Source organism: Adiantum capillus-veneris, chromosome 14, assembly GCF_014529385.1.
Source record: "Adiantum capillus-veneris isolate H3 chromosome 14, ASM1452938v2, whole genome shotgun sequence".
NCBI classification, from domain to species: Eukaryota; Viridiplantae; Streptophyta; class Polypodiopsida; order Polypodiales; family Pteridaceae; genus Adiantum; species Adiantum capillus-veneris.
Window position 1 is genome coordinate 155141852 of NC_140944.1, and position 20704 is coordinate 155162555.

General features: G+C 44.4%; 1 protein-coding gene across 1 annotated transcript in view; it reads left to right on the forward strand.

Annotated features, from left to right (window-relative positions):
• Positions 1-20340, forward strand: part of LOC147443403 (uncharacterized) — a 38519-nt gene extending 18179 nt beyond the window's left edge. Inside the window, exons 3-4 of the mRNA XM_086529270.1 lie at positions 19633-19832; positions 19913-20340. Coding sequence (XP_086385396.1) covers positions 19633-19832; positions 19913-20195 — 483 coding nt within the window. The 3' untranslated portion in view covers positions 20196-20340. The remainder of the gene's footprint in view (positions 1-19632; positions 19833-19912) is intronic.
• The last annotated feature ends 364 nt before the right edge of the window (positions 20341-20704 follow it).

Below are 20704 nucleotides of genomic sequence, written 5' to 3' on the forward strand. Positions count from 1 at the left end.
GAGCGTTTGGTTGTACAGTTCTCTGAGCTCATGGCCCGGGCCTTTTTAGGTTATTTGCGGGGGGAGTGACGAGGTAGTCGTTGAGTAGCTTCATACCGCAGACCGTTTGTCTCGGGGGAGTGCTCAGCGACGCTGTTTGTTGTGTCTTGTAACATGCATATGTAAGCATTTGTGTTGCATTGTGATGTGCCAATTACTGAATATTCCTAATTGGATGACATTGCCTGGGTATGTAATTTTTCAGTGTATCAAGACACTCGTGGAAGATCGGTACGGTCTAGGTGTGATGGCTAATTTTACTACGCCGGAATATCAAGAGTTCCGATCTGGAAGAAAGGAGAAGCTAACTCCTTGATCAAAACAGCCGAAAGGAGAAGCTAACTCCTTGATCAAAAGAGTAGAAAGGAGAAGCTAACTCCTTGATCAAAACAATCGAAAGGAGAAGCTAACTCCTTAATAAAAAGAGCAAACTGATTGTCCCTCGGAATGTCCGTGACATAAAAACACGTTTCATGCGGATGAAACCCCGAAACCTATGAAACGTTTTGCCGAAACGCATGAAACAGACAGGCATTTTTTATGAAACGTTTGAAATTGGGGCTTTTTTTCCAGAAACTTTGCTCAATAGAAGTACTTTGTTAAATGAATCAATGATGCATCAGTTATGATTCATGAAACTAGTGGCTGTGTTTTAACTTTCATCAATACTGAACATCTCTTTGATCGTGCTCGCTTGAAGTCGCTTCTAAGCAGTGAGCACGTCTCTCTCTCTCTCTCTTGTGGACATTAAATATATATATACCTAAATGAATCCAGGATAAGCCCAGATTCACCCTTGAAGGAAAGTGCAAGGTATAGCCCCATGGTAGTCACCCACAAGACAATATAACCATCAGCTCCATCATGCATAGTATTGACTAAATACCACGACATCCCCACTAACGTCGTCAGTGCCCAATAGTGGGTGTAGAACTAGGTACTAACATATGCTCCCCAACACAACACACACCACATGCACACACACGAGCATACATCAACACAAAGTTCAGCGTGCTGAGTTTCTGTCATGACTCCGGAGATCAAGGGCAGACTCAGCCATAATGAAGCCTAGCACTAAAAGAAGCATTAAATCGGAAAAATTAGCACAAAAATGAGGTAGTTGATAGGGCATACGCACCACAAAAGATGGAAAGAATTAGCACAATATCAAATGGTCTAGAGTCATGTGTGCTACATTATATACATATTTATCATATTTTATTAATATATAATTTAATGTCGTTTATGAAACCTGTTTCATGTTTTTGACGCTATGAAACAAAACGTTTCAAAACCTCGAAACCCCGAAACGACCGAAACCATGAAACGTTTCATGTCACACTGCTCGGAATGACCTTCGGAAATTTTTGAGCTAACTTGAGTTGTTTTGCAGATTTGCTGTAATCGCGGACGATTACTCTCTTTCAAGAAGGGGAGATGTAACAAATCGCTGACGTGTCAAAGCCTAAGGAATTGAGCCAACTTATAGATGTGGGCTGAGGGGCCTAAACCCTAAGAAGAACAAGTAACAGAAGAAGTCCTACCAACTTATGGGGACCCCGTTCGATGGGGTCCCAAGTGACATAAAGGATTAAAATAAAGCAGGATCCGGACACACGCCAACACTGATGATGTGGCTGATTTTCAAAAATTGCGTTGGCATGATGACGTGGCATGCTGTACAGATTTCCGGTTTTGCGTTGGCTGATGACATGGTAGGCTGTGCGGACTTCCGTGATTTATGTTGGCAGCTTTTTGGCTTTGCTTTTGGACTAGAAGCTTTTGAGTTTAAAGGCTTTTCACTATAACTGCTTTTCAGGCCAAGGGCCTTTAAATGTGAGGTTAGGGCTCATTCTCTGGCATGCTTCCTGGAGAAGGTGCAGAGTTTGGAGTACCGGCTTGTACTGTGTTGATGCAATATAAAGAAATACCAAAAGGGGCGCCAAGGTTTGGGGCCAATACTCTCTGGGGTGGAATTCCGCCACTCCGTGTCGCGTGTCGTCTCTCTCTCTCTCTCTCTCTCTCTCTATTCAATTGTTATTGAAGTGCTAAAAGTTTGTTCAGTCTGTTCTTTTCTATTGGCACGTGGTGCCCGTCTTGTGTGACAGGCCCCATCGGACGGGGTCCCCATAAGTTGGTAGGACTTCTTCTTCTGTTACTTGTTCTTCTTAGGGTTTAGGCCCCTCGGCCGTATCTGCAAGTTGGCTCCATTCTTCAGGGCTTTGACATGTCAGTAGTTTGTGACAGATGACACGTGGCCGGCCATACGGATCTCCGTTGACATGCTGACGTGGCAGTGTACGGATGCTCGTAATTTACACTGGCTGTTTTTGGCTGGCTGATTTTGGAGTAAAAGCTTTTGGGCATGATGCTTTTGAGTTATTTTGGGGCTCTGCTTTTGGGCATCCCCTGTAACAAGAAATAAGTTTGTTGGGGCCTCATTACTCAGAGCATCTGGACGCAGAGTTTGAGTGAGTCCCCGCAGACTCCCTTGTACTTTGCACAAAGATTAATATAAAAAGGAATATCGAAAGGGGCGCCAGTCTTTGGGGCCAATACCTCTTGGCACGGAACTACGTCGGGCCGTGTCGTCTTTTGTGAACTGTTTTAACTGAATCTTCAATCTCTGTTGTGTTGCGCTAGAATCTAGACTTGGGGTCTCCATGTCACGTGACACATCCAACCCTATGTGTCCGTGGACAAGCTACAACATGACCAGGGTTTAGTTCAGTCAAGTCAGTCTAGAATAGGAAGTGATCTGGCACTTTTGTGAGTCTGTTCGCAGACCATGCATGTCCAGACACTTAGAGTAGATGCATATCCTTTGGTTGCACACAACATGAACATCAGATTTCCATCAGAACCCATCAGGAGCATTTTTACAAGGCATAGACCTATTTTCCCTATTTTTGACATTTTCACTTATTATTTTTAAGTGACTTTTGTTGGAAAGTAGGTAGGGCAAATTTACTAAGTTTGTATATATAGAAACCTAGCGCTAGCACTTTCTAGCAGAAGAGGCAACATGAACCAAGGGTTCGGTAGGTATCTTCTCAGCAAGACCACCCTCGGCAGCAAAACCCAGTGTTTTCAGCCACAAGAAACCAGGGCTTTTCAGCAATGCAAATCAGCCAGCGTTTTGCAATTGCAGATCTTCTGGCGACAGCAGACCAAGCAAAAGCCATAGCGTTTTTGTAGCAGATTTTCCACAGCAAGACCAGATCAGCCCTAGCGTTTTTGGAGCTGCAGGCACCCTAGCGTTTTGCAGTTTCTCCGCGACGGAATCAGCAGTAGCACCAGCGTTTTTTATTTTCAGCAGTCAAAACATCGCAGGAGCACTCCCGAACCTCGCAAATCTCACCTTCCCGCTGTAGATCCTCGCCGCACGGTCAGATCCAGCATAGTTTGCAGTTTCAGCACGGAAAACGCAGATTCAGAATTCAGCAGATAAAGATTGCAGATTTCAGCCCTTAGCGTTTTCAGACTTCAGCCCGTCTCGTCGTCCTCCTCATCGTCGTCGACATCGTCGGCGAGTCCAAGCATTGTAGAGATTTGTGCAATCATAAGTAGACCGCTTTCGCCATAGAGAGTGGGGCCTGCGGAGGAGGGTTTTTGACCTGGTGTCGTATTCTTCTCTCTCTATCTCTCAGTCTTAGCACCTTTATTCATAGTGTTTATCCACTTTGTTTGTGACCACTTGCACTCTCTCACTAAAGGAACGGAAGGCTCTCCCTTTCGTAAGAAAAAGGAACCTTGAGCACAATTCGGAGCACTCGTCTTGAGCAAAGTTCAACATTCACTCATCTTACACTCCAAGTTTGTTACATTGGTATCAAAGAATAGAAAGATTCTTCTTCTACGGAGGATCCGATCCTTTTTGCAGTGCACACAGTTTTTGGGAAAGAATCTTCGTGTCCCCGGACGTATTAGCCATTCCCACCCTTCATACATCTATCTTCATCGCTCTGTCTTACAGGGCATAAAGCCATAAAGAATCCCATATTACATGTGGGTTCTCGTGGAGAATCTGACAGAGATGACATGTCTCAGTGGGAAGGCAAAGAAAAGTTGAAAATCCGGCGCAGGAACTGAAGAAAAGAATGAAGATTTGCGCAAAAAAAAATTCGGACACGTTTGCCAGAACGGAGTACAAACGTCAACTGCAGATTGGCATATGTGTGAACAAATTGATCAAGTACTCCAGGGACCCGAGATTGGTGAGACACCTGAAGAATTACCCGATTGATAAAATTTATTCTAGATGGCATGTAGCCATTGCTTCACCCCTCAGGTAGGGAGGAAAGCCGAAAGGACAGACGAGTGCAGATAAGCGGAACCTTTACACGCAAAAAGAGATGGACGAGAACTCAAAGGACCACCAGAAGGTAAACTTGAGAGTTATAGAGCCAGAGCCGAGTGTGGAAGAAAAGGAACGATGAAAGCAGGATTGGTACCACATTGAGTGGGGCCCGAACCGAATCAGATGAACGAAAGTACAAAACTTTGCCGCCCTTGGGGCAAAGTGAAAGATCAAGAAGCCCTCAATTCGTTGATGGAGGAGCCAAGGCCAACTTCTTGAATTGGTGGCTTGACTTAGAATTACGCTCGACAGGCTGAGGCCACATGCGGAGCAGTTCTAGCGGCACCCGGACGGGATATTGCCATTACACCGATCATTGGCAAATTTCGTTTGCAATGTCAGGGGTATTTAGGGCACGAGGACTTCTACGTAATGCCCTCAGGAAGGTTGTGATGTCCTGCTCGAAATTCCTTGGTACCACAAGAACGCTGTGGTTGACTATACGGCTGAGAAAGGACTTTAACAAATGAAGGGCGAAGAGATTGTACTTGATGAAATTCAGATTCTTTCCTCAATTTTCTTGAGAGAAGTGAATGATGATTGAAGGTCGAATATGTTTTGACCTCAAAAAAGAATGACAACATTTTCTGCATTAGGAACTAATTGTTTCTTTGAAGGCGTACAAAGCGACTTACCTCCTTTACGTCGTGAAGATCACATGGTTGATTTGTGGTAGTACACCACCGAATCGGCCACCTTACAACGTTAGCCGAGGCCAAGATAAAGAAACAATGAACCAGAACAGATTTCCACATTACGAGGATCGATGGTATACTTGACAGACTTCAAAATTCTACTTGCCGAATTGATATGAAGAGTGATTATCATCAGATCTGTATTGCTCCTGAAGATGTCTACATAGCAGCTTTCAGGACGACTTTTTGGATTTTTCAAAGAGTACCGACCATTTGTGGGTTTTCCAGACACTGAGGAAGCATACATTGCTTATAAATGTAAAAAAAAGAGCGAGTTTTTCTTGCCTGAGATACATTTCTTGAGATACATCGTCTCAGTAGAAAGGGTACAGATAGACCCGGCCATATACAGTTTGATGTTGCCTTCTCTGCAGAGTTGATCTCAGAACATTCCAGGGAGCGACAAACGGCATATTACTTAAAAGGAACCGTGCGGATGAATGTCATCACCGCTTGGCATCACTGGAAAATGACTGAGAGTGATACATTGGATGATTATTGCCAGAGATTTTGTCATGTGCACATCTAACCCTATGTGCATGTGGACAAGCTATCTCAGGTCTAGGGTTCAGGTCAGCTTAGGAAGTGTAATGGCACCTTTGTGAGCTTGTGCGCAGGTCGTGCATGCCCAGGCACTTAGAGTAGTTGCATATCCTCTGGTTGCACACAACATGATCATCAGCATGACAGTCAGTATCCATCATGAGCATTTCGCAGTGCACAAAACCCATTTTCCCTATTTTGTCCAATTTTCACTTATTATTAATAAGTGACTTTGTTGGGAAACTGGGTAGGGAAATTTTGCTAAGCATCTATTAAAGAAACCTAGCGCTAGCACTTTCTGGCAGAAGAGGCGGCAGAAATCCACCAACTTATAGTGCACCTTCTCAGCAAGGCCGACAGGTGACCTAGCGTTTCCAGCCAACAACATATCAAGACCACCGTTTTGGCTACAGTTTCAGCCTAGCGTTTTCAGCAGCACTAGATCAGCCTTGGCGTTAGCAGATTCTAGATTCAACCTCGCGTTTTTGCAGATTGCAGATTGCTCTAGCGTTTTGCAGATTCTCGGTGTCAGATCAGCCCTAGCATCAGTGTTTTCAGTTTTCAGCACTTACACAGCAGATCCCGCCCCTAGCCTCGCAGATCTCACCTACCCGCAACAGATCCTCGTTGCACCGTCAGATCAGCCAGCATTTTCAGATTCAGCCCGCTGTTAGCAGATTTCAGCACCTGTGTTTTCAGCCCGTTGTCGTCGTGTGGTTGCCATAGCCATCCTCGTCGACACAGTGTCAGAATTCAGTAGTTAGCAGATTTGCAGAATTCAGCCCCTAGCGTTTTTAGATTTCAAACCCGTCCTCGTCGTTGTCATCATTGTCGTTGACATCGTTGGCCAGTCCATTGCATCTGTACCAGATTTGTGCAATCAATAGCATAGACCTCTCTCGCCATAGAGAGGGGGGCCCTTGGAGGAGGGTTTGAGAATTGTCTGGTGTCGTATTCCTCTCTCTCTCTCTCAGTCTAAGCACCTTCATTCATAGTGTCATTCACTTTGTTTGTGATCATTGCACTCTCTCACTAAAGGAACGGAAGGCTCTCCCTTCCGTAAGTAAAAGGAACCCTTGAGCACAATTCGGAGCACTCATCTTGAGCAAAGTTCAACATTCACTTCCGTTGCACCTTACAGATTTTGGGATACTTGTTTACCAGCATCTTCGTTTCGGAAGATTACTTTGAAAGACCAGATTGAGTGGTTTTGCTGTGGTTTACTAAAGAGATTCAAGACTATGCTTTAAACCAGAAGTCCGACTCCATTCAAAGACTTATGGGACATGATTAAGCAACGATTTGGAATGCATGCCGGCTCATTGACTTCTGCGAAGGCCAGGATAGTATCCACCTCAAAAAGGCAAGAGTCTGCCAGTGAAGAGAATGAATCAAGGGAACCAGATGATAGCTCATCACAGCAATCTAGAGAATCAGAGGGTTCCGACGAACAAAGGGAACCAGAGCAAGTTCATCAAAGGATTTCAGAGAAAGTGGAAATCAGATGATAGTGCGTCTTAGGGTTCCGATGATTGACTCTGACGTGCCAATGGACAGGGGAGTGAAAGACGCTACCCACAGGTCCCATGTGTCACGTGACACATCCAACCCTATGTGTCCGTGGACAAGCTACAACATGATCAGGGTTCAGTTCAGTCAAGTCAGTCTAGAATAGGAAGTGATCTGTCATTTTTGTGAGTCTGTTCGCAGACCGTGCATGGCCAGTCACTTAGTGTAGATGCATATCCTCTGGTTGCACACAACATGATCATAAGCATTCCCATCAGAATCCATCAGAATCCTTCAGGGGAATTTTCCAGTGCATTTAGCCTATTTTCCTTATTTTTGACATTTTTTACTTATTATTTTTAAGTGACTTTTGTTGGAAAGTAGGTAGGGCAAATTGGGTAAGATAATATATAAGCAAACCAAGGTTAGCACTATTTGGCAGATGAGCAAGGAGAACACATGCCTCGGCAACAGGTTCCCCTCTCTCTCAGCAAGACTCCCCACCTTGGGCGATTTCCCTCCAACAAGCTCCCTAGCGTTTTTCATCAACATCGCTCTAGCCTCCCATTGATTGGCGTTTTCATCAAGCTACCATCGCCCTGTAGTCACAAGACCTAGTGTTTTCAGCAGAACCTCCATCGCCAAGCTTCATCAAGCCTAGCGTTTTTCATCCAAGCATTGTCCGCTACAGATTTCAGCCTTTGGGCGATTTGCAACAGTCCATTTTCAGCCTCTTTTCCATAGCCATTTCAGCTCCACAATAGTAGCAGATTTTCAGCCATAAGGAACAGCAAAATCAGCGTTTTCCCATAGCGTTTTCAGCAGTAGTAGCAGAATTCAGCCTATCAACATTTTTGGACAACAGATAGGAAGCGTCAGATTTCAGCCATTTGCGTCTTTGGACAGCATTACAAAGGTGTCAGTTTTCAGCCCTTAGATCGGTCTTGCCATCCCCGTCGTCGTCATCGATCTAGCATAGACTTGCATCAGTCACCATGCATCCACTTTGTACTAGTTTGTGCAATCAATCGTAGACTACTCTCGCCAACGAGAGTGGGGCCTTCGGAGGAGGGTTTTACATCATCCTTGGTGTGGTATTTCTCTTCTCTCCCTATCTCTCAGTCTCATACACTTGAACGCACATTGTCCATTCACTGGAGCACTCATCTTGAGCAAAGTTCAAACACTCAAGGAAAGAACCACAATTTTTTTTTTGCTTGTTGCGGTCGCACGAACCCAAGTTCGCTTGGGCGTGTAGATTCCTAATCATGTTTTTGAATAGTGACAAGAATTCCAGGAAAGAAGGGCTTGTCCAGCCTCCCCTTTGCCTCTTTTCACTCATTGAGAGCGGACTGTGCACTTAGCGGCAATCGATGTGAGGTGGGAAAAAGAAACCTTGGTGTGAGCGCAAGGCCGCCGAGGGGTGCGCCCGCGGAAAAGAGCAGAACTCGGGTGAGGAGAAGATTCTTCTCAAACACAGATTGGAAGCAAAAGAAGACCCTCAAGAACCTCAAGAACCCAAGACCCTCAAGAACGTAAGAACCCAAGACCCACAAGAACCCAAGTTCCTCGTGAACTTAAGAACCCAAGATCATAGTGCATGGTCATCACCCAAAGCGGAATGGATACTTCGCATACAGGTGATGAGCATGAGAGAGGCGACGAAGAATTTTTCCCACTAGGAGGTTTTTTCGACCCTTCCCCTTCTCCATCTACGCCACGAATTGTATCAAATCCTATGGAGGCGATGGTCAAGTCAATGATGGACATGATGGCCAAACAAGAAGCGACTCGCATTGCCTTGGAACGCGAGCGCGACGAACGAAAAGAAAGAAAAGCACAAAGAAAATAGGAAGCTGAAGCACGACGAGCGGCCTTGGAGGCCGATCGTGAGGTTCAAAGAGACCTCCGTACTCAAGAATTGGTTCGACAAGTACTTGCCTCGAAGTCCGAACCAGCCAAAGATGTTGGGAGTTCATCAAGTGGCGCAAGCCGAGATTCGGACTCCAACAACCGAGTCACAGAGAAGATCCAGTTCAGTAAGTATGATGGTAAGATGGATGCTACGGTTATTCATTTTTGGTTGCATCAATTTAATGCTTATTCAGCGACAACTAAGAAGACAGGGAATAGCAAGGTTTTGACCGCAACTATGTACCTTGTCGGTAATGCCATCAATTGATACCACGCATGGCAAGAGGCACAGTTAGCCGCGCACCTAGAGGAAGCCGACGAATTCACGCCCCTTTCCTTCAATTGGGTTGATTTCCAAGATAACCTCAAGGCGCGGTTTATGCCACCTTAGTACCTCGCATGATTGACACAATCTCAAGCAAAATGGTATGCCAGTTATGTCTTTCTCTAATTTGTTTTGCAGCTAGGTACCCAATTACGCAAGTCGGATGATGAGCGCAAAGAGGCATTCCTTTACGGATTGGACGAGTATATCAAGTATCATGTCGAGGTGCTCGACCCAATCGATCTCAACAAGGTGGTAGCGATTGCTCTCGCACAGGAGATGAAGCACAACAAGGGAAAGCCTAAGGAGAACAAGACTTCCACAAGTACCTCTCAGACTTCTCAGAACCCTCAGAATGGTAAGAACGGTAACTCTTCTAACCAATCTTCCAATAGTCTCTCAAAAAAGAACTCTCAAAGTGAACCTAAGGGTAAAGCTAACACAATTGCTAAACCTAAGCTCACTCCAGATGAAAAGGTAGCACAAGGAATTTTAGAAGGATACATCACGTCGGAAGAGCAAAACACTTATTCTAAGGAAGGTCGTTGTTTTCATTGTCACATTCAACTTCCTCTGTCAATGCAATTAATGATAACACGAGTGTGCCCCAAGTTTCTCATGACCCTCCCATTGATGAGTCTCTCATTAAATGTTATGGTCATATGACGGGGCATCGTTTTGTCATATTGTTTGACCCAGGTAGTATGCATGATGTGATCAGTCCCGCTCTTGTTGAGAAAGCCCGCCTAGAGGTTAGTCAGAAATCTCCTCTCGAGGTTTCTGGCATTGCTCTCGGTATGGACTCTCTCATCACGAAAGAGTGCATTGATGTGTTGTTTACAGTTCAACAAGCTGCTTTCCGAAGAAAATTTTTGGTCTCTCCTCTCTCAGGATGTGATATGATTTTGGGCATTTGATGGTTTCGTGAGCATAACCTTCTCATTGATTGGGCGGAAAATACGTTCACTTTCAATGCCAAAAGTGACTCTACCATTGTCATTCCTGGAGAGGAAGTTGTTCATTCTCTCTCTCTCTCTCTCTCTCATTGCAAAGGTGCAGGCGAAGATTGAACGGATTCAGGAGAAGGAGACTCTCTCAGTCTCTTCTTCTCCAAAGCATGACACAGGATTTGCATGATGATTTGAATGATAATGATGAGCATGATGATTTGAATGACAATGACAAGCATGATGATTTGCATGATCAAGATGTGATTTCTCACAAGCATGATGATTTGCATAAAGATGACACGATTGTTCACAAGGATGATGAGTTAGTTGATGTTTTTTCTAGCGAAGCTAACCTCGTTGCAGATTCGATCAATCACGAAGGACCGATCTTGGCTCTCGAGCCTAGGTCCAAAGAACCCCCTCAGGAAGATTCGATCCCTCACGAAGAACCGATCTTGGCTCTTGAGCCTAGGTCCAAAGAACCTTTACAGGAAGTGTTACACAACCGTTGAGGGAAAAGGTTTTGATCGAGTGTCATTGTCCACCTTTTATGGGTCACTGCGGTATTGACACCACCTTGAAAGGTGTGGAGCGTTACTTCTGTTGGTCGAGACTCAAGAAGGATATGGATGAATTTGTACGCAGTTGCTTGTTATGCCATAAGGTCAAGTTTGACAAGCATAAAGCACAGGGATTGTTACAGCCTTTATCCATTCCCACCCGCCCCTAGGAAAGTATTGCTATGGATTTCATTTTTGATCTCCTGAAGACACAGAGTGGGTCTGATGGCATTTGGACTGTCATCGACAGATTTAGCAAGCAAACTCACTTCATTCCAGTGAAGAAAACAGTCAAGCCAGATCATTTAGCGAGATTGTTCATTGCCCAGATTTTCAGATTACATGGCATGCCTGAGACAATAGTCTCTGACAGAGATCCCCGATTCACGAGTTTGTTTTGGAAGGCTATTTGGGAGAACATTGGCACATGGTTGCCGTTCTCGTGATCATTCCATCCGCAGGCAAATGGGCAATCTGAGATTGCAAATTCAGTCAAATTGGATTTATTGAAGTCTTACATTTCTGATCAGAAGACTCAATGGGAAAAAAAATTGCCCTTGGTGGAATTTCCCTATAATAACACGATCCACTCTTCGACGGGGAAGGTGCCATTTGAGATCATTGAAGGTGCTGCGAAGGTTCCACCCTTCCTTAGCACGAAAGATAAGATTTTTGAAGCCGACCAGTACACGAGGGATCTGGACACTGCTGTTGCCAAGATCCGAGAGGCTTTAGCAAAATCTTAGGAAAGACACAAGAAGGCAGCAGATCGACATCGTCGCGATTTGAAATTAAAGGAAGACGATTGGGTGCTCTTACGTTTTGAGAAGGCACGCGTAAGAAAGAAAAAGGGAAAGGAGCGGCTTTTTCCAAAGGTTAGCATGAGGTACCATGGCCCTTTCCAGATAAAAGAAAAGATAAATGATATCTCCTTTAGACTGAAGCTACCTGATACTTGGAAGATTGACAATGCTTTTCTTGTGAGTGTGTTGAAGTCTTTCAAAGACGATGTGCCCGATGATGGGGAGCCAGATGAGCAACCCGATGTAGAGGAAAGTGAGGAGATACTCGTTCTAGAACAAATATTGGCACACAAGGACAGAACGATTAAAGGTAAAGTGATTAGGCGGTTCTTGGTTAAATTCAAGAACTATCCTGCATTGGATGCGAAGTGGATGGAGGAGGAGGAGGACCTAGCAGATACTCCTGAGATTTTGGAACTTTACTTTGAAGCATTCGGTTTAGCATAGTCTACTCCAATAGAACCCCGATTTCAGCATGGGTGAATCTAGTGCAGCGGGTTTGCACAAGAGGAGAGTCAGTGGTCACTCCGCTCCTTTGTCACGGATTACCCCGATTTTGAATAGAGTCACTAATGTCCCCCTTTGGGTTTCAGGGATATTGGTGGGTTGACAATATTTTGCTGAATGACTTTATGAACTGGAATTCCCGAAAATGAAAATGAGTTGCACTTGACTTGTTTGAGTGCTTGAACTGAAAGACGAAATGACTGCAGCAATTCGGTCTCATATTCTCTATAGACATGATTGCAATAAGGAATTATTAATCGGGCATCCGTGAGGTCCCGAATGGATCTAGATGCGATTATGTCAGGTGCAGCGGATGTGAATGTTGAACTTTGCTCAAGATGAGTGCTCCGAACTGTGCTCAAGGATTCCTTTTACTTATGGAAGGGAGAGCCTTCCGTTCCTTTAGTGAGAGAGTGCAAATGATCACAAACAAAGTGGCAAACACTGTGAATGAAGGTGCTGAGATTGAGAGATAGAGAGAGAAGAGAATACAACACCAGAATGTTGTCAAACCCTCCTCCGAAGGCCCCCCTCTATGGCGAGAGCGGTCTACTATTGATTGCACAAATCTCTACAATGCTTTGGACTTGCCGACAATGAGGACGATGACGAGACGGGCTGAAATCTGAAAACGCTAATGGCTGAAATCTGCAAATCTTTATCTGCTGAATTTTGACTCTATGTCGGTGACGACGGCGATGACGACGACGCGCTGAAAACGCAGATGCTGAAATCTGCATTTTTTGGGCTGAAACTGCAAATGCTCGCTGATCTGACCATGTGGCAAGGATCTGCTGCAGAGAGGTGAGATCTGTGAGGTTTGGGGCTCCTACTGTGGAGTCAATGTGCTGAAAACTGAAAACGCTGATGCTTCTGGGTGTTTTTTTGTGAAGGATCTGCAAAACGCTGAGTGGTCCTGCTGATCCAAAAACACTAGGGCTGATTCTGTGCTGATGCAAAAACGCTATGGATCTGGTGTGTCTTGTTGTCGCCGGGGCTGATCTACCATGCAAAACGCCAAGGGCTGGATTGATGCAAAAAACGCTAGGCTGTCTGTAGGCTGAAAACGCTAGGTTTACCGCCGTGGGAGGTCTTGCTGAGAAGGTGCCTGTTGGATGTCTGGTCCTGTTGCCTCTTCTGCCAAAAAGTGCTAGCGCTAGGGTTTCTTATATACTGGCTGAGTCAAATTGCCCTACCCAGTTCCCAACAAAAGTCACTTGAAAATAATAAGTGAAAATTGGCTAAAATAGCGAAAACAGGTCTTGCATTGTAAAAATGCTCCTGATGGGTTCTGATGGTAATCTGATGATCATGCTGTGTGCAACCAGAGGATATGCATCTACTCTAAGTGCCTGATCATGCACGGTCTGCGAAGAGACTCACAAAAGTGCCAGAACACTTCTTAAGCTAGGCGAACTGAACTGAACCCATGTCATGAAGTAGCTTGTCCACGTACACATAGGGTTAGATGTGCACGTGACAAATTACTAAATACGTTGCCGATTAATCATGGTCTGAGATTTGGAATGAATTATTTGATTTGTCCTGTGATGTCAAGTTATGTCCTGTGATGTCCGGTGATGTGACTGTCGATTTAAACTAGTGTTAGATGTGTTGTGTCTAGTGCGTCGGGACTTGGTACTAACAGTCAGTGTCTACTAAGACAGTTTATGGCCTCTGTCGGTTTTGCAGGCGTAATCAAGGGCGATTACATTCTTTCAAGAGGGGGGTATGTCACAAACTAGTGACGTGGCAATGCCCCTGGATACACACACACACACACACAGCCCGTGCAAACGTGGCAGCAGCGGCTGGAAAATGCGTCTTAAATCCCACCGGAAAACGCGCTGACAAGATGACACATGGCAGGAAATCTCTGCTGTGTCCGGTAGAATCTAGACTTGGGGTCTCTAAGTTTGCTACATGTTATTCATTGTTCAGCAAGCTTCCTTTGTAGAAAATTTATCGTGTCTCCTCTTTCAGGATGTGATATGATTTTGGGCATTTGATGGTTTCGTGAACATAACCCTCTCATTGATTGGGCAGACAATATGCTCACTCTAAATGCCAAAAGTGACTCTCCCATTATCATTCATGGTGAGGATTGTTCGCAAGGATTATGGTTTGAATGATGATGTTTCTCGTGAAGCTAACCTCATTGCAGATACGATCAGTCACGGAGAACCGATCTTGGCTCTCGAGTTGAGGTACAAAGAACTCACTCAGGAAGTATGCGTGTTCGCACGATTAGTCAGGACGCATTGTTTGAGTTTCTCATTCGTGACGGTTTCTTGTATTTTCGTCACCGTCTTTATGTGTTCCCTTTCCATAGGTATGCTGTATCGTACGATGCACATGATTCACTTACGGATGAGCACGGATTTATGCGGATCACTCTCGAAAAGAAAAAAAATTGCATTGAAGAAATTCACATTGTTTTCCGATTGTCCGTTTTGTCAATCTCTTTTACATGTTTCTTCCTTGGCATGACACAATCTTAGAGAGAGCACGAGCAAGATTGTCCATCAAGCATCGGCATTTCCGTTGTGATTTGCCACAGTTGATAGGTTTAGGTCGAAAAGTCAAGTTTTGATCCCACTCACTTTGTTCATCTACATTGCATGCACAGTCATTTAGGAAGAATAGTATTTTCTCAGTTGCTCTACATAGAATGGGTATGTTTATGGTTTTGCGTTGGACATTGTTTCAGGAATTTTCCTCCTCGGAGATTCTTGAAGAAGGTGGACCCACGACCATAGATGCAGTTGGAGCATTGAAGCCGCAACAGATCATTTTGTGTCTCTTTCGGCGCGGCCCAAAGAAGCAAGCATTGGAGACCTTCATGAAGTTCAAGTATCGCACGACCAACACATCAGAATGGGCCGACGAATCGTTCTTTGCTGGATTTTAGGAGTTGTTGGCGCACTCCCTCGACGCCATACAGCTCGGTACCAGTACTTCACTTTGAAAAGGAGGGGATGTCACGTGTACATCCAACCCTATGTGCATGTGGACAAGCTATCTCAGGTCTAGGGTTTAGGTTAGCTTAGGAAGTGTTCTGGCACCTTTGTGAGCCTGTGTGCAGGCCGTGCATGTCTAGGCACTTAGATTAGTTACATATCCTCTGATTGCACAGAGCAGGATCATTAGCATGACATTCAGTATCCATCATGAGCATTTTACAGAGCATAGACCCCTTTTTCCCAAAACACACATTTTTCACTTATTTATTAATAAGTGACTTTTGTTGGAAAAGTAAGTAGGGCAAATTGTTAAGGAAATATAAAAGAAACCCAATGGTCACTCAGTAGAAGCAGAAGAGGCAGCAAAAGAAGCTCAGGCGACTTGCAGTGCACCTTCTTGGCAAGACCGGCAGAAGGCCCTAGCGTTCTTGGATCCCACTCCATAGCGTTTTGTGCAGCAGAAACTCCCTAGCGTTTCCATCAACAACAGATGAGCCTGGCGTTTTTCAGTAGCAGATCAAGCCTGGCGTTTTTTACACTTGCAGATTGATCAGCGTTTTCAGTTTTCAGCCCTTTGCATTTGCAGATTTAGCCATAGCTTGACAGATCTCACCTACCCGCTGTAGATCCTTGCCGTACCGTCGAGCCAGTGTTTACAGTTTCAGCCCGCGGTTTTCAGATTTCAGCATCTGCGTTTTCAGCGCATCGTCGTCATCGCCATCCTCGTCGACACAGTATCAGTATCCAGTAGGAAATCAGCGTTTCAGCCCTAGCGTTTTCAGTTTTCAGCCCCTCCTTGTCGTCGTCGTCGTCGGCAAGTCCATTGCATCTAGACCATTGTATGAGATTTGTGTCATCTAGCATAGACCTCTCTCGCCATAGAGAGGGGGGGGGGGGGGGGGGGGGGGGGGGGTCTTGGAGGAGGGTTTGAGAATTGTCTGGTGTCGTATTCTTCTCTCTCTCTTTCACAGTAGCATTCACTTTGTTTGCAATCATTGCACTCTCTCTGTAAAGGAACGGAAAGCTCTCCCTTGCGTAAGTAAAAGGAACCCTTGAGCACAGTTCGGGGCACTCATCTTGAGCATTATCAACATTCACTTCCGCTGCACCTTACACAGATTTTCCGATTACATGGCATGCTTGAGTCCCTTGTTTCGGACACAGACCCCGGTTTACTACTTTGTTTTGGCGGGCAATCTAGGAGAACATTGGTACGCAGTTGCAGTTCTCACCCTCGTTCCACCCGTAGACAGATTGGCAATTTGAGATAGCTAATTCAATGGTTTTGGATTTGTTGAAGTTTTATATTTTGGATCAGAAGACTTAGTGGGAAAAGTATTTGCCCTTGGTGGAGTTTGCCTACAACAACACACAGGGAAGGTGCCATTTGAAGTATTCGAGGGTGCTAAGAAGTTTCTCAATTTCTAAGCACATTTTTGAAAAAGTCTAGAAGGCATGGAAGGCCATCTAGCCGTTTAGAGGAGGAGAGCTCGCCCTTTTTTTGACAGTGACCAGATCAACAAGAAAATCAAGGATTTCAAGGAAGGGAGTCAGGTCGTTGGATTTGAGACGTTTTCAGGCTACCGGGACACCCATCGAGCACTTGAGTTTGTATTACAGTTTGACGTCTCCTTCTTTGGAGGATGGTTCTCAAAACATTCCAAGGTGCGAAAGGCGGCATCTTACTTGAAAGGAACTGTATAGACATGGTGGTCTACTCTGTTGTTACGCAGAGAAGCACCTGCGACGTGATTAAAATTCAAGACAATCTTCATGTCAACTTGGATATCAGATGAATATGCAACAAATGTCATCACGGCTTGGCATCATCACTTGAAAATGACTGAGAAAGATGACTACTGCCAGAGGTTTTGGGCGACTTATTTGCCAGTGTTTTCATTTCGGAAGATTACTTTGGAAGACCAGATTGAGCGGTTTTGCTGCGGTTTGCTAAAAGAGATTTGAGACTATTGTCTAAACCAAAAGTCTGACTCTATTCAGAGACTTATGCAATGTGCTAAGGAACGATTTGAAATCCATGCGCATTGACTTATTTTACGGACATGATAGTACCCAATCTCAACAAGAGAAGAGTCCCCCAGATTGAAAAGAATGAATCAGGGGAATCGGATGCCACCTCATCACAGGATTCTGGAGAATCAGATGGTAGCACATCTGAAGGTTCCGATGAACTAAGGGAACCGGATGCAAGCTCATCAAAGGATTCGAGAGCAAAGGGGATCAGATGATAGTGCGTCTTAGGGTTCCGATTATTGAGATTGATGTGCCAATGGAAAGGGGAAGCTAAAGAAGCTATCCACAAGTCCTAGGGCACAAGGAAAGAAAGGAAAAAGGGAATCAACTGGTAGCTCAGAGAATTCCCCAGACCCAAGATAAGATTTTGAAGCAGATCAGTAAGATCTAGATTTGGATATTGCTTTTGCCAAGGTGCACGAGGCTCTTGAGAAGTCTCAAGCACGGCATAAGAAGGCAACCGACAAGATTGGACGCGACTTGTAGTTGAAGGAAGGTGATTGGGTGCTCTTATTGTTTGAGAAGGCATGTCACAGGACGGGGCACCACATGCCAATAGAAAAGAACAGATTGAATAGACTTTTAGCACTTCAATAACAACTGAACTAAAAGAGAGAGACGACACGTGACACGGAGTGTGGCGGAATTCCACCCCAGAGAGTATTGGCCCCAAACCTTGGCGTCCCTTTCGGTATTTCTTTATATTGCATTAACATAGTACAAGCCGGTACTCCACACTTTGCACCTTCTCTCAGAAGAGTATCTGAGAATGAGCCCATGGCCTCATATTTGAAGGCCCTAGGCCCAAAAGCAGTTTACATGAAAACCTTCAAACTTAAAAGCAATTGGCCCAAAAAGCTGGCGCTTGAAATTAGCCAGCGTAAATCACAGAAATCCATACAGGTTTCCACGTCATCACTATCAACGTGAAACGTGGACATACAATGTGTCACAAGCTGATGACGTGGCAGCAATACGGATTTCCGCGTTTTGCGCGACATGCCACATGGCATGCTGTACGGATTTCCGCAATTTCCGTTGGCTTCTTTTGGGCTAGTGCTTTTGAGTTAGCAGCTTTTCATGTAATTGCTTTTGATTTTGAGGCCTAGGGCCTTTAAATTAGAACCCAAGGCCACTCTTTTATTGAGTGTGCTGACGAGCAACTGAGCAAAGAGGGCCCACGGGAGTTGTAACTTTTGCTCGAGTGTTAAAAAAAAAAACCAAAAGGGGCGCCAGATTTTGGGGCCAACACCTCTAGGCATGGAAATAATTTGATAAAATAGTATTTTAAGTGATTCTCTTTTGTGTCATATCAGATTAACGACTTGGGGTTCCCAAGTCTGTAATAGTGGTATCAAAGCTTCAGGCGTGTGCTTTTCTTAAAATATACAGGTCCTCCAAAAGTTTACTAGAAATTCTATCAAAGAATCTTTGTGTCTTGACCCCGGACTTCTTAGCCACTCCAACCCTTACTTCATTGCGCATCGGGCACGTTCTTGTCTTCATCGTTCTGTCTTACAAGGCATAAGCCATAAAGAATCCTAGTTTACACATGGATTCAAACGATGAATCCCGCAAGAATCGGACGAACCCACCCGACAATTCCGGATCGGGTGAAAGTGGAAATTCAAATGGGCAATCAAACAGTAGTACGGGTCTCCACGGCCTACGGAGTATGAATGAATGGAGATGTAGCGTCAACAGTAGGTTGATGCTTGTGCCAAGCAGATGCTACAGTATTCAAAGGCAAAATGTAGAGCTTCCAGAATTTTTTCTATGCAAACACTAGAGGTCCAACTAGTACTACTTCCCCACTGATTTATCCTATGATAGATGAGTAGCTTTGGATAGGGCCATTGCCGTTTCTAGAGTGAGACTTCCACCACCATGAGGACCTTGCTTACAACTTCCTCACAATCAGCAGATGTGAGCCATGTCTGCCATTTGAGGAGTACTGCACGATGACTTCACGGTGTTCCTCTCGAGGCATGCTTGATGGAGATACTGTGTGGGAGGAGAGATTACTCCTATGACTTTGCAGTTGCAGCCTACAGCTTCAGAAGCTTTAGGAGATTTTTATTTTCTATTCTAGCTAGGGATTTAGTTAGGATTATGCTTCAATCTGTTGCAACACCTTAGGATGAGAGATATCATCATTGATTGTACTTTCTCCTAGTCTCATGGGCCACTTTGGCCTTTAAAAAAGAGATGATTATTTATTTCTAAGTTTCTTCCTTTCTCTTATGCCCCTTTTTGTGTTTATTCAATAAAAAAGAGAATACTTTTTTATTCATCATTGATTGTACTTTCTCCTAGTCTCATGGGCCACTTTGGCCTTTAAAAAAGAGATGATTATTTATTTCTAAGTTTCTTCCTTTCTCTTATGCCCCTTTTTGTGTTTATTCTTTTTTATATATGTGTACTGTCCAGGAAACTGCAAGCGCTCTGAAGTCTGTGGAAGTCATCACCGTTTTTGGTATGAAGTGCAAAATTTCAAGGGAAGAACTTGTATTTGGTTACCGCAGTTCACCGTTCCAGAATGCACAAGGGTTTGCTGCAATTTCTAGTGCAACATTTGCCTTAACATCATCTGCCAATTCAAGGGAAGAGCAGAGGAAATTCCTGAATAGGTAAATGAATTTCACTAACTTTTAATCGTGCTCTTGAAAACATAGAGTTTCATTTTTCAATTGGCTGAATCATTTTCCAGGAGGAAACAGACTCAGCCTCTTGGTGAGCGATCAGCTGGATGTGTATTTAAAAATCCTGGATCTGGCTGTCAATCAGCAGGCTCTTTCATTGATAAGGCAGGGTTGAAGGGCATGTCGATAGGAGGAGCAAAAGTTTCTGAGGTCCACGCCAATTTCATCACGAATGCTTGCAACTCCTCTGCCAAGGATATGATGGAGCTAATTTCTTTAGTGAAAGAGCAAGTGAGGTCCAAGTTTGGGGTAGAACTTGAAGAAGAATTCATCTACATTCCCTTTAGATGAGGTATATCAAGCCAACATTTTGGTCTCCACATGCAGAGTTTTTAATTAATGCCCCAAGAGAGGTCATTTTCTTGCAAGGTATACTGGATAGGTCATTTGTTGTAACAGGGCTTTAATTTTAATGTCATGGCTCTATATAATCATTTCAATCTGTTAGACAATTTCATTTTTGGTAGCATGTCACTGAAGCTCCAAGTCACATGAGCACCTGTTTTAAAAAGCCACATGCCCAATTTGGACATGATTGCTAAGAGGGTCTGCATGCTCTTTAAGTGAAAAACCCACTTGATACATAGGATGACACTTACTATAGCAGTGAAACATGTAGGTAATGTGCACCTTTGAACGCCCGAAACTGCCTTCGAGCGGTAGTACTAAGCCCGAAGTCCCCACATTGCAAGATGCCAAACAAAAAAGAGACAGACGAGGTGTACGTGGTAGATGTCGTGGTTTTCCAAATACCATTTAAGTAGGTGGTATGTGATAAGTAGGTGGTATGTGCTCATAGC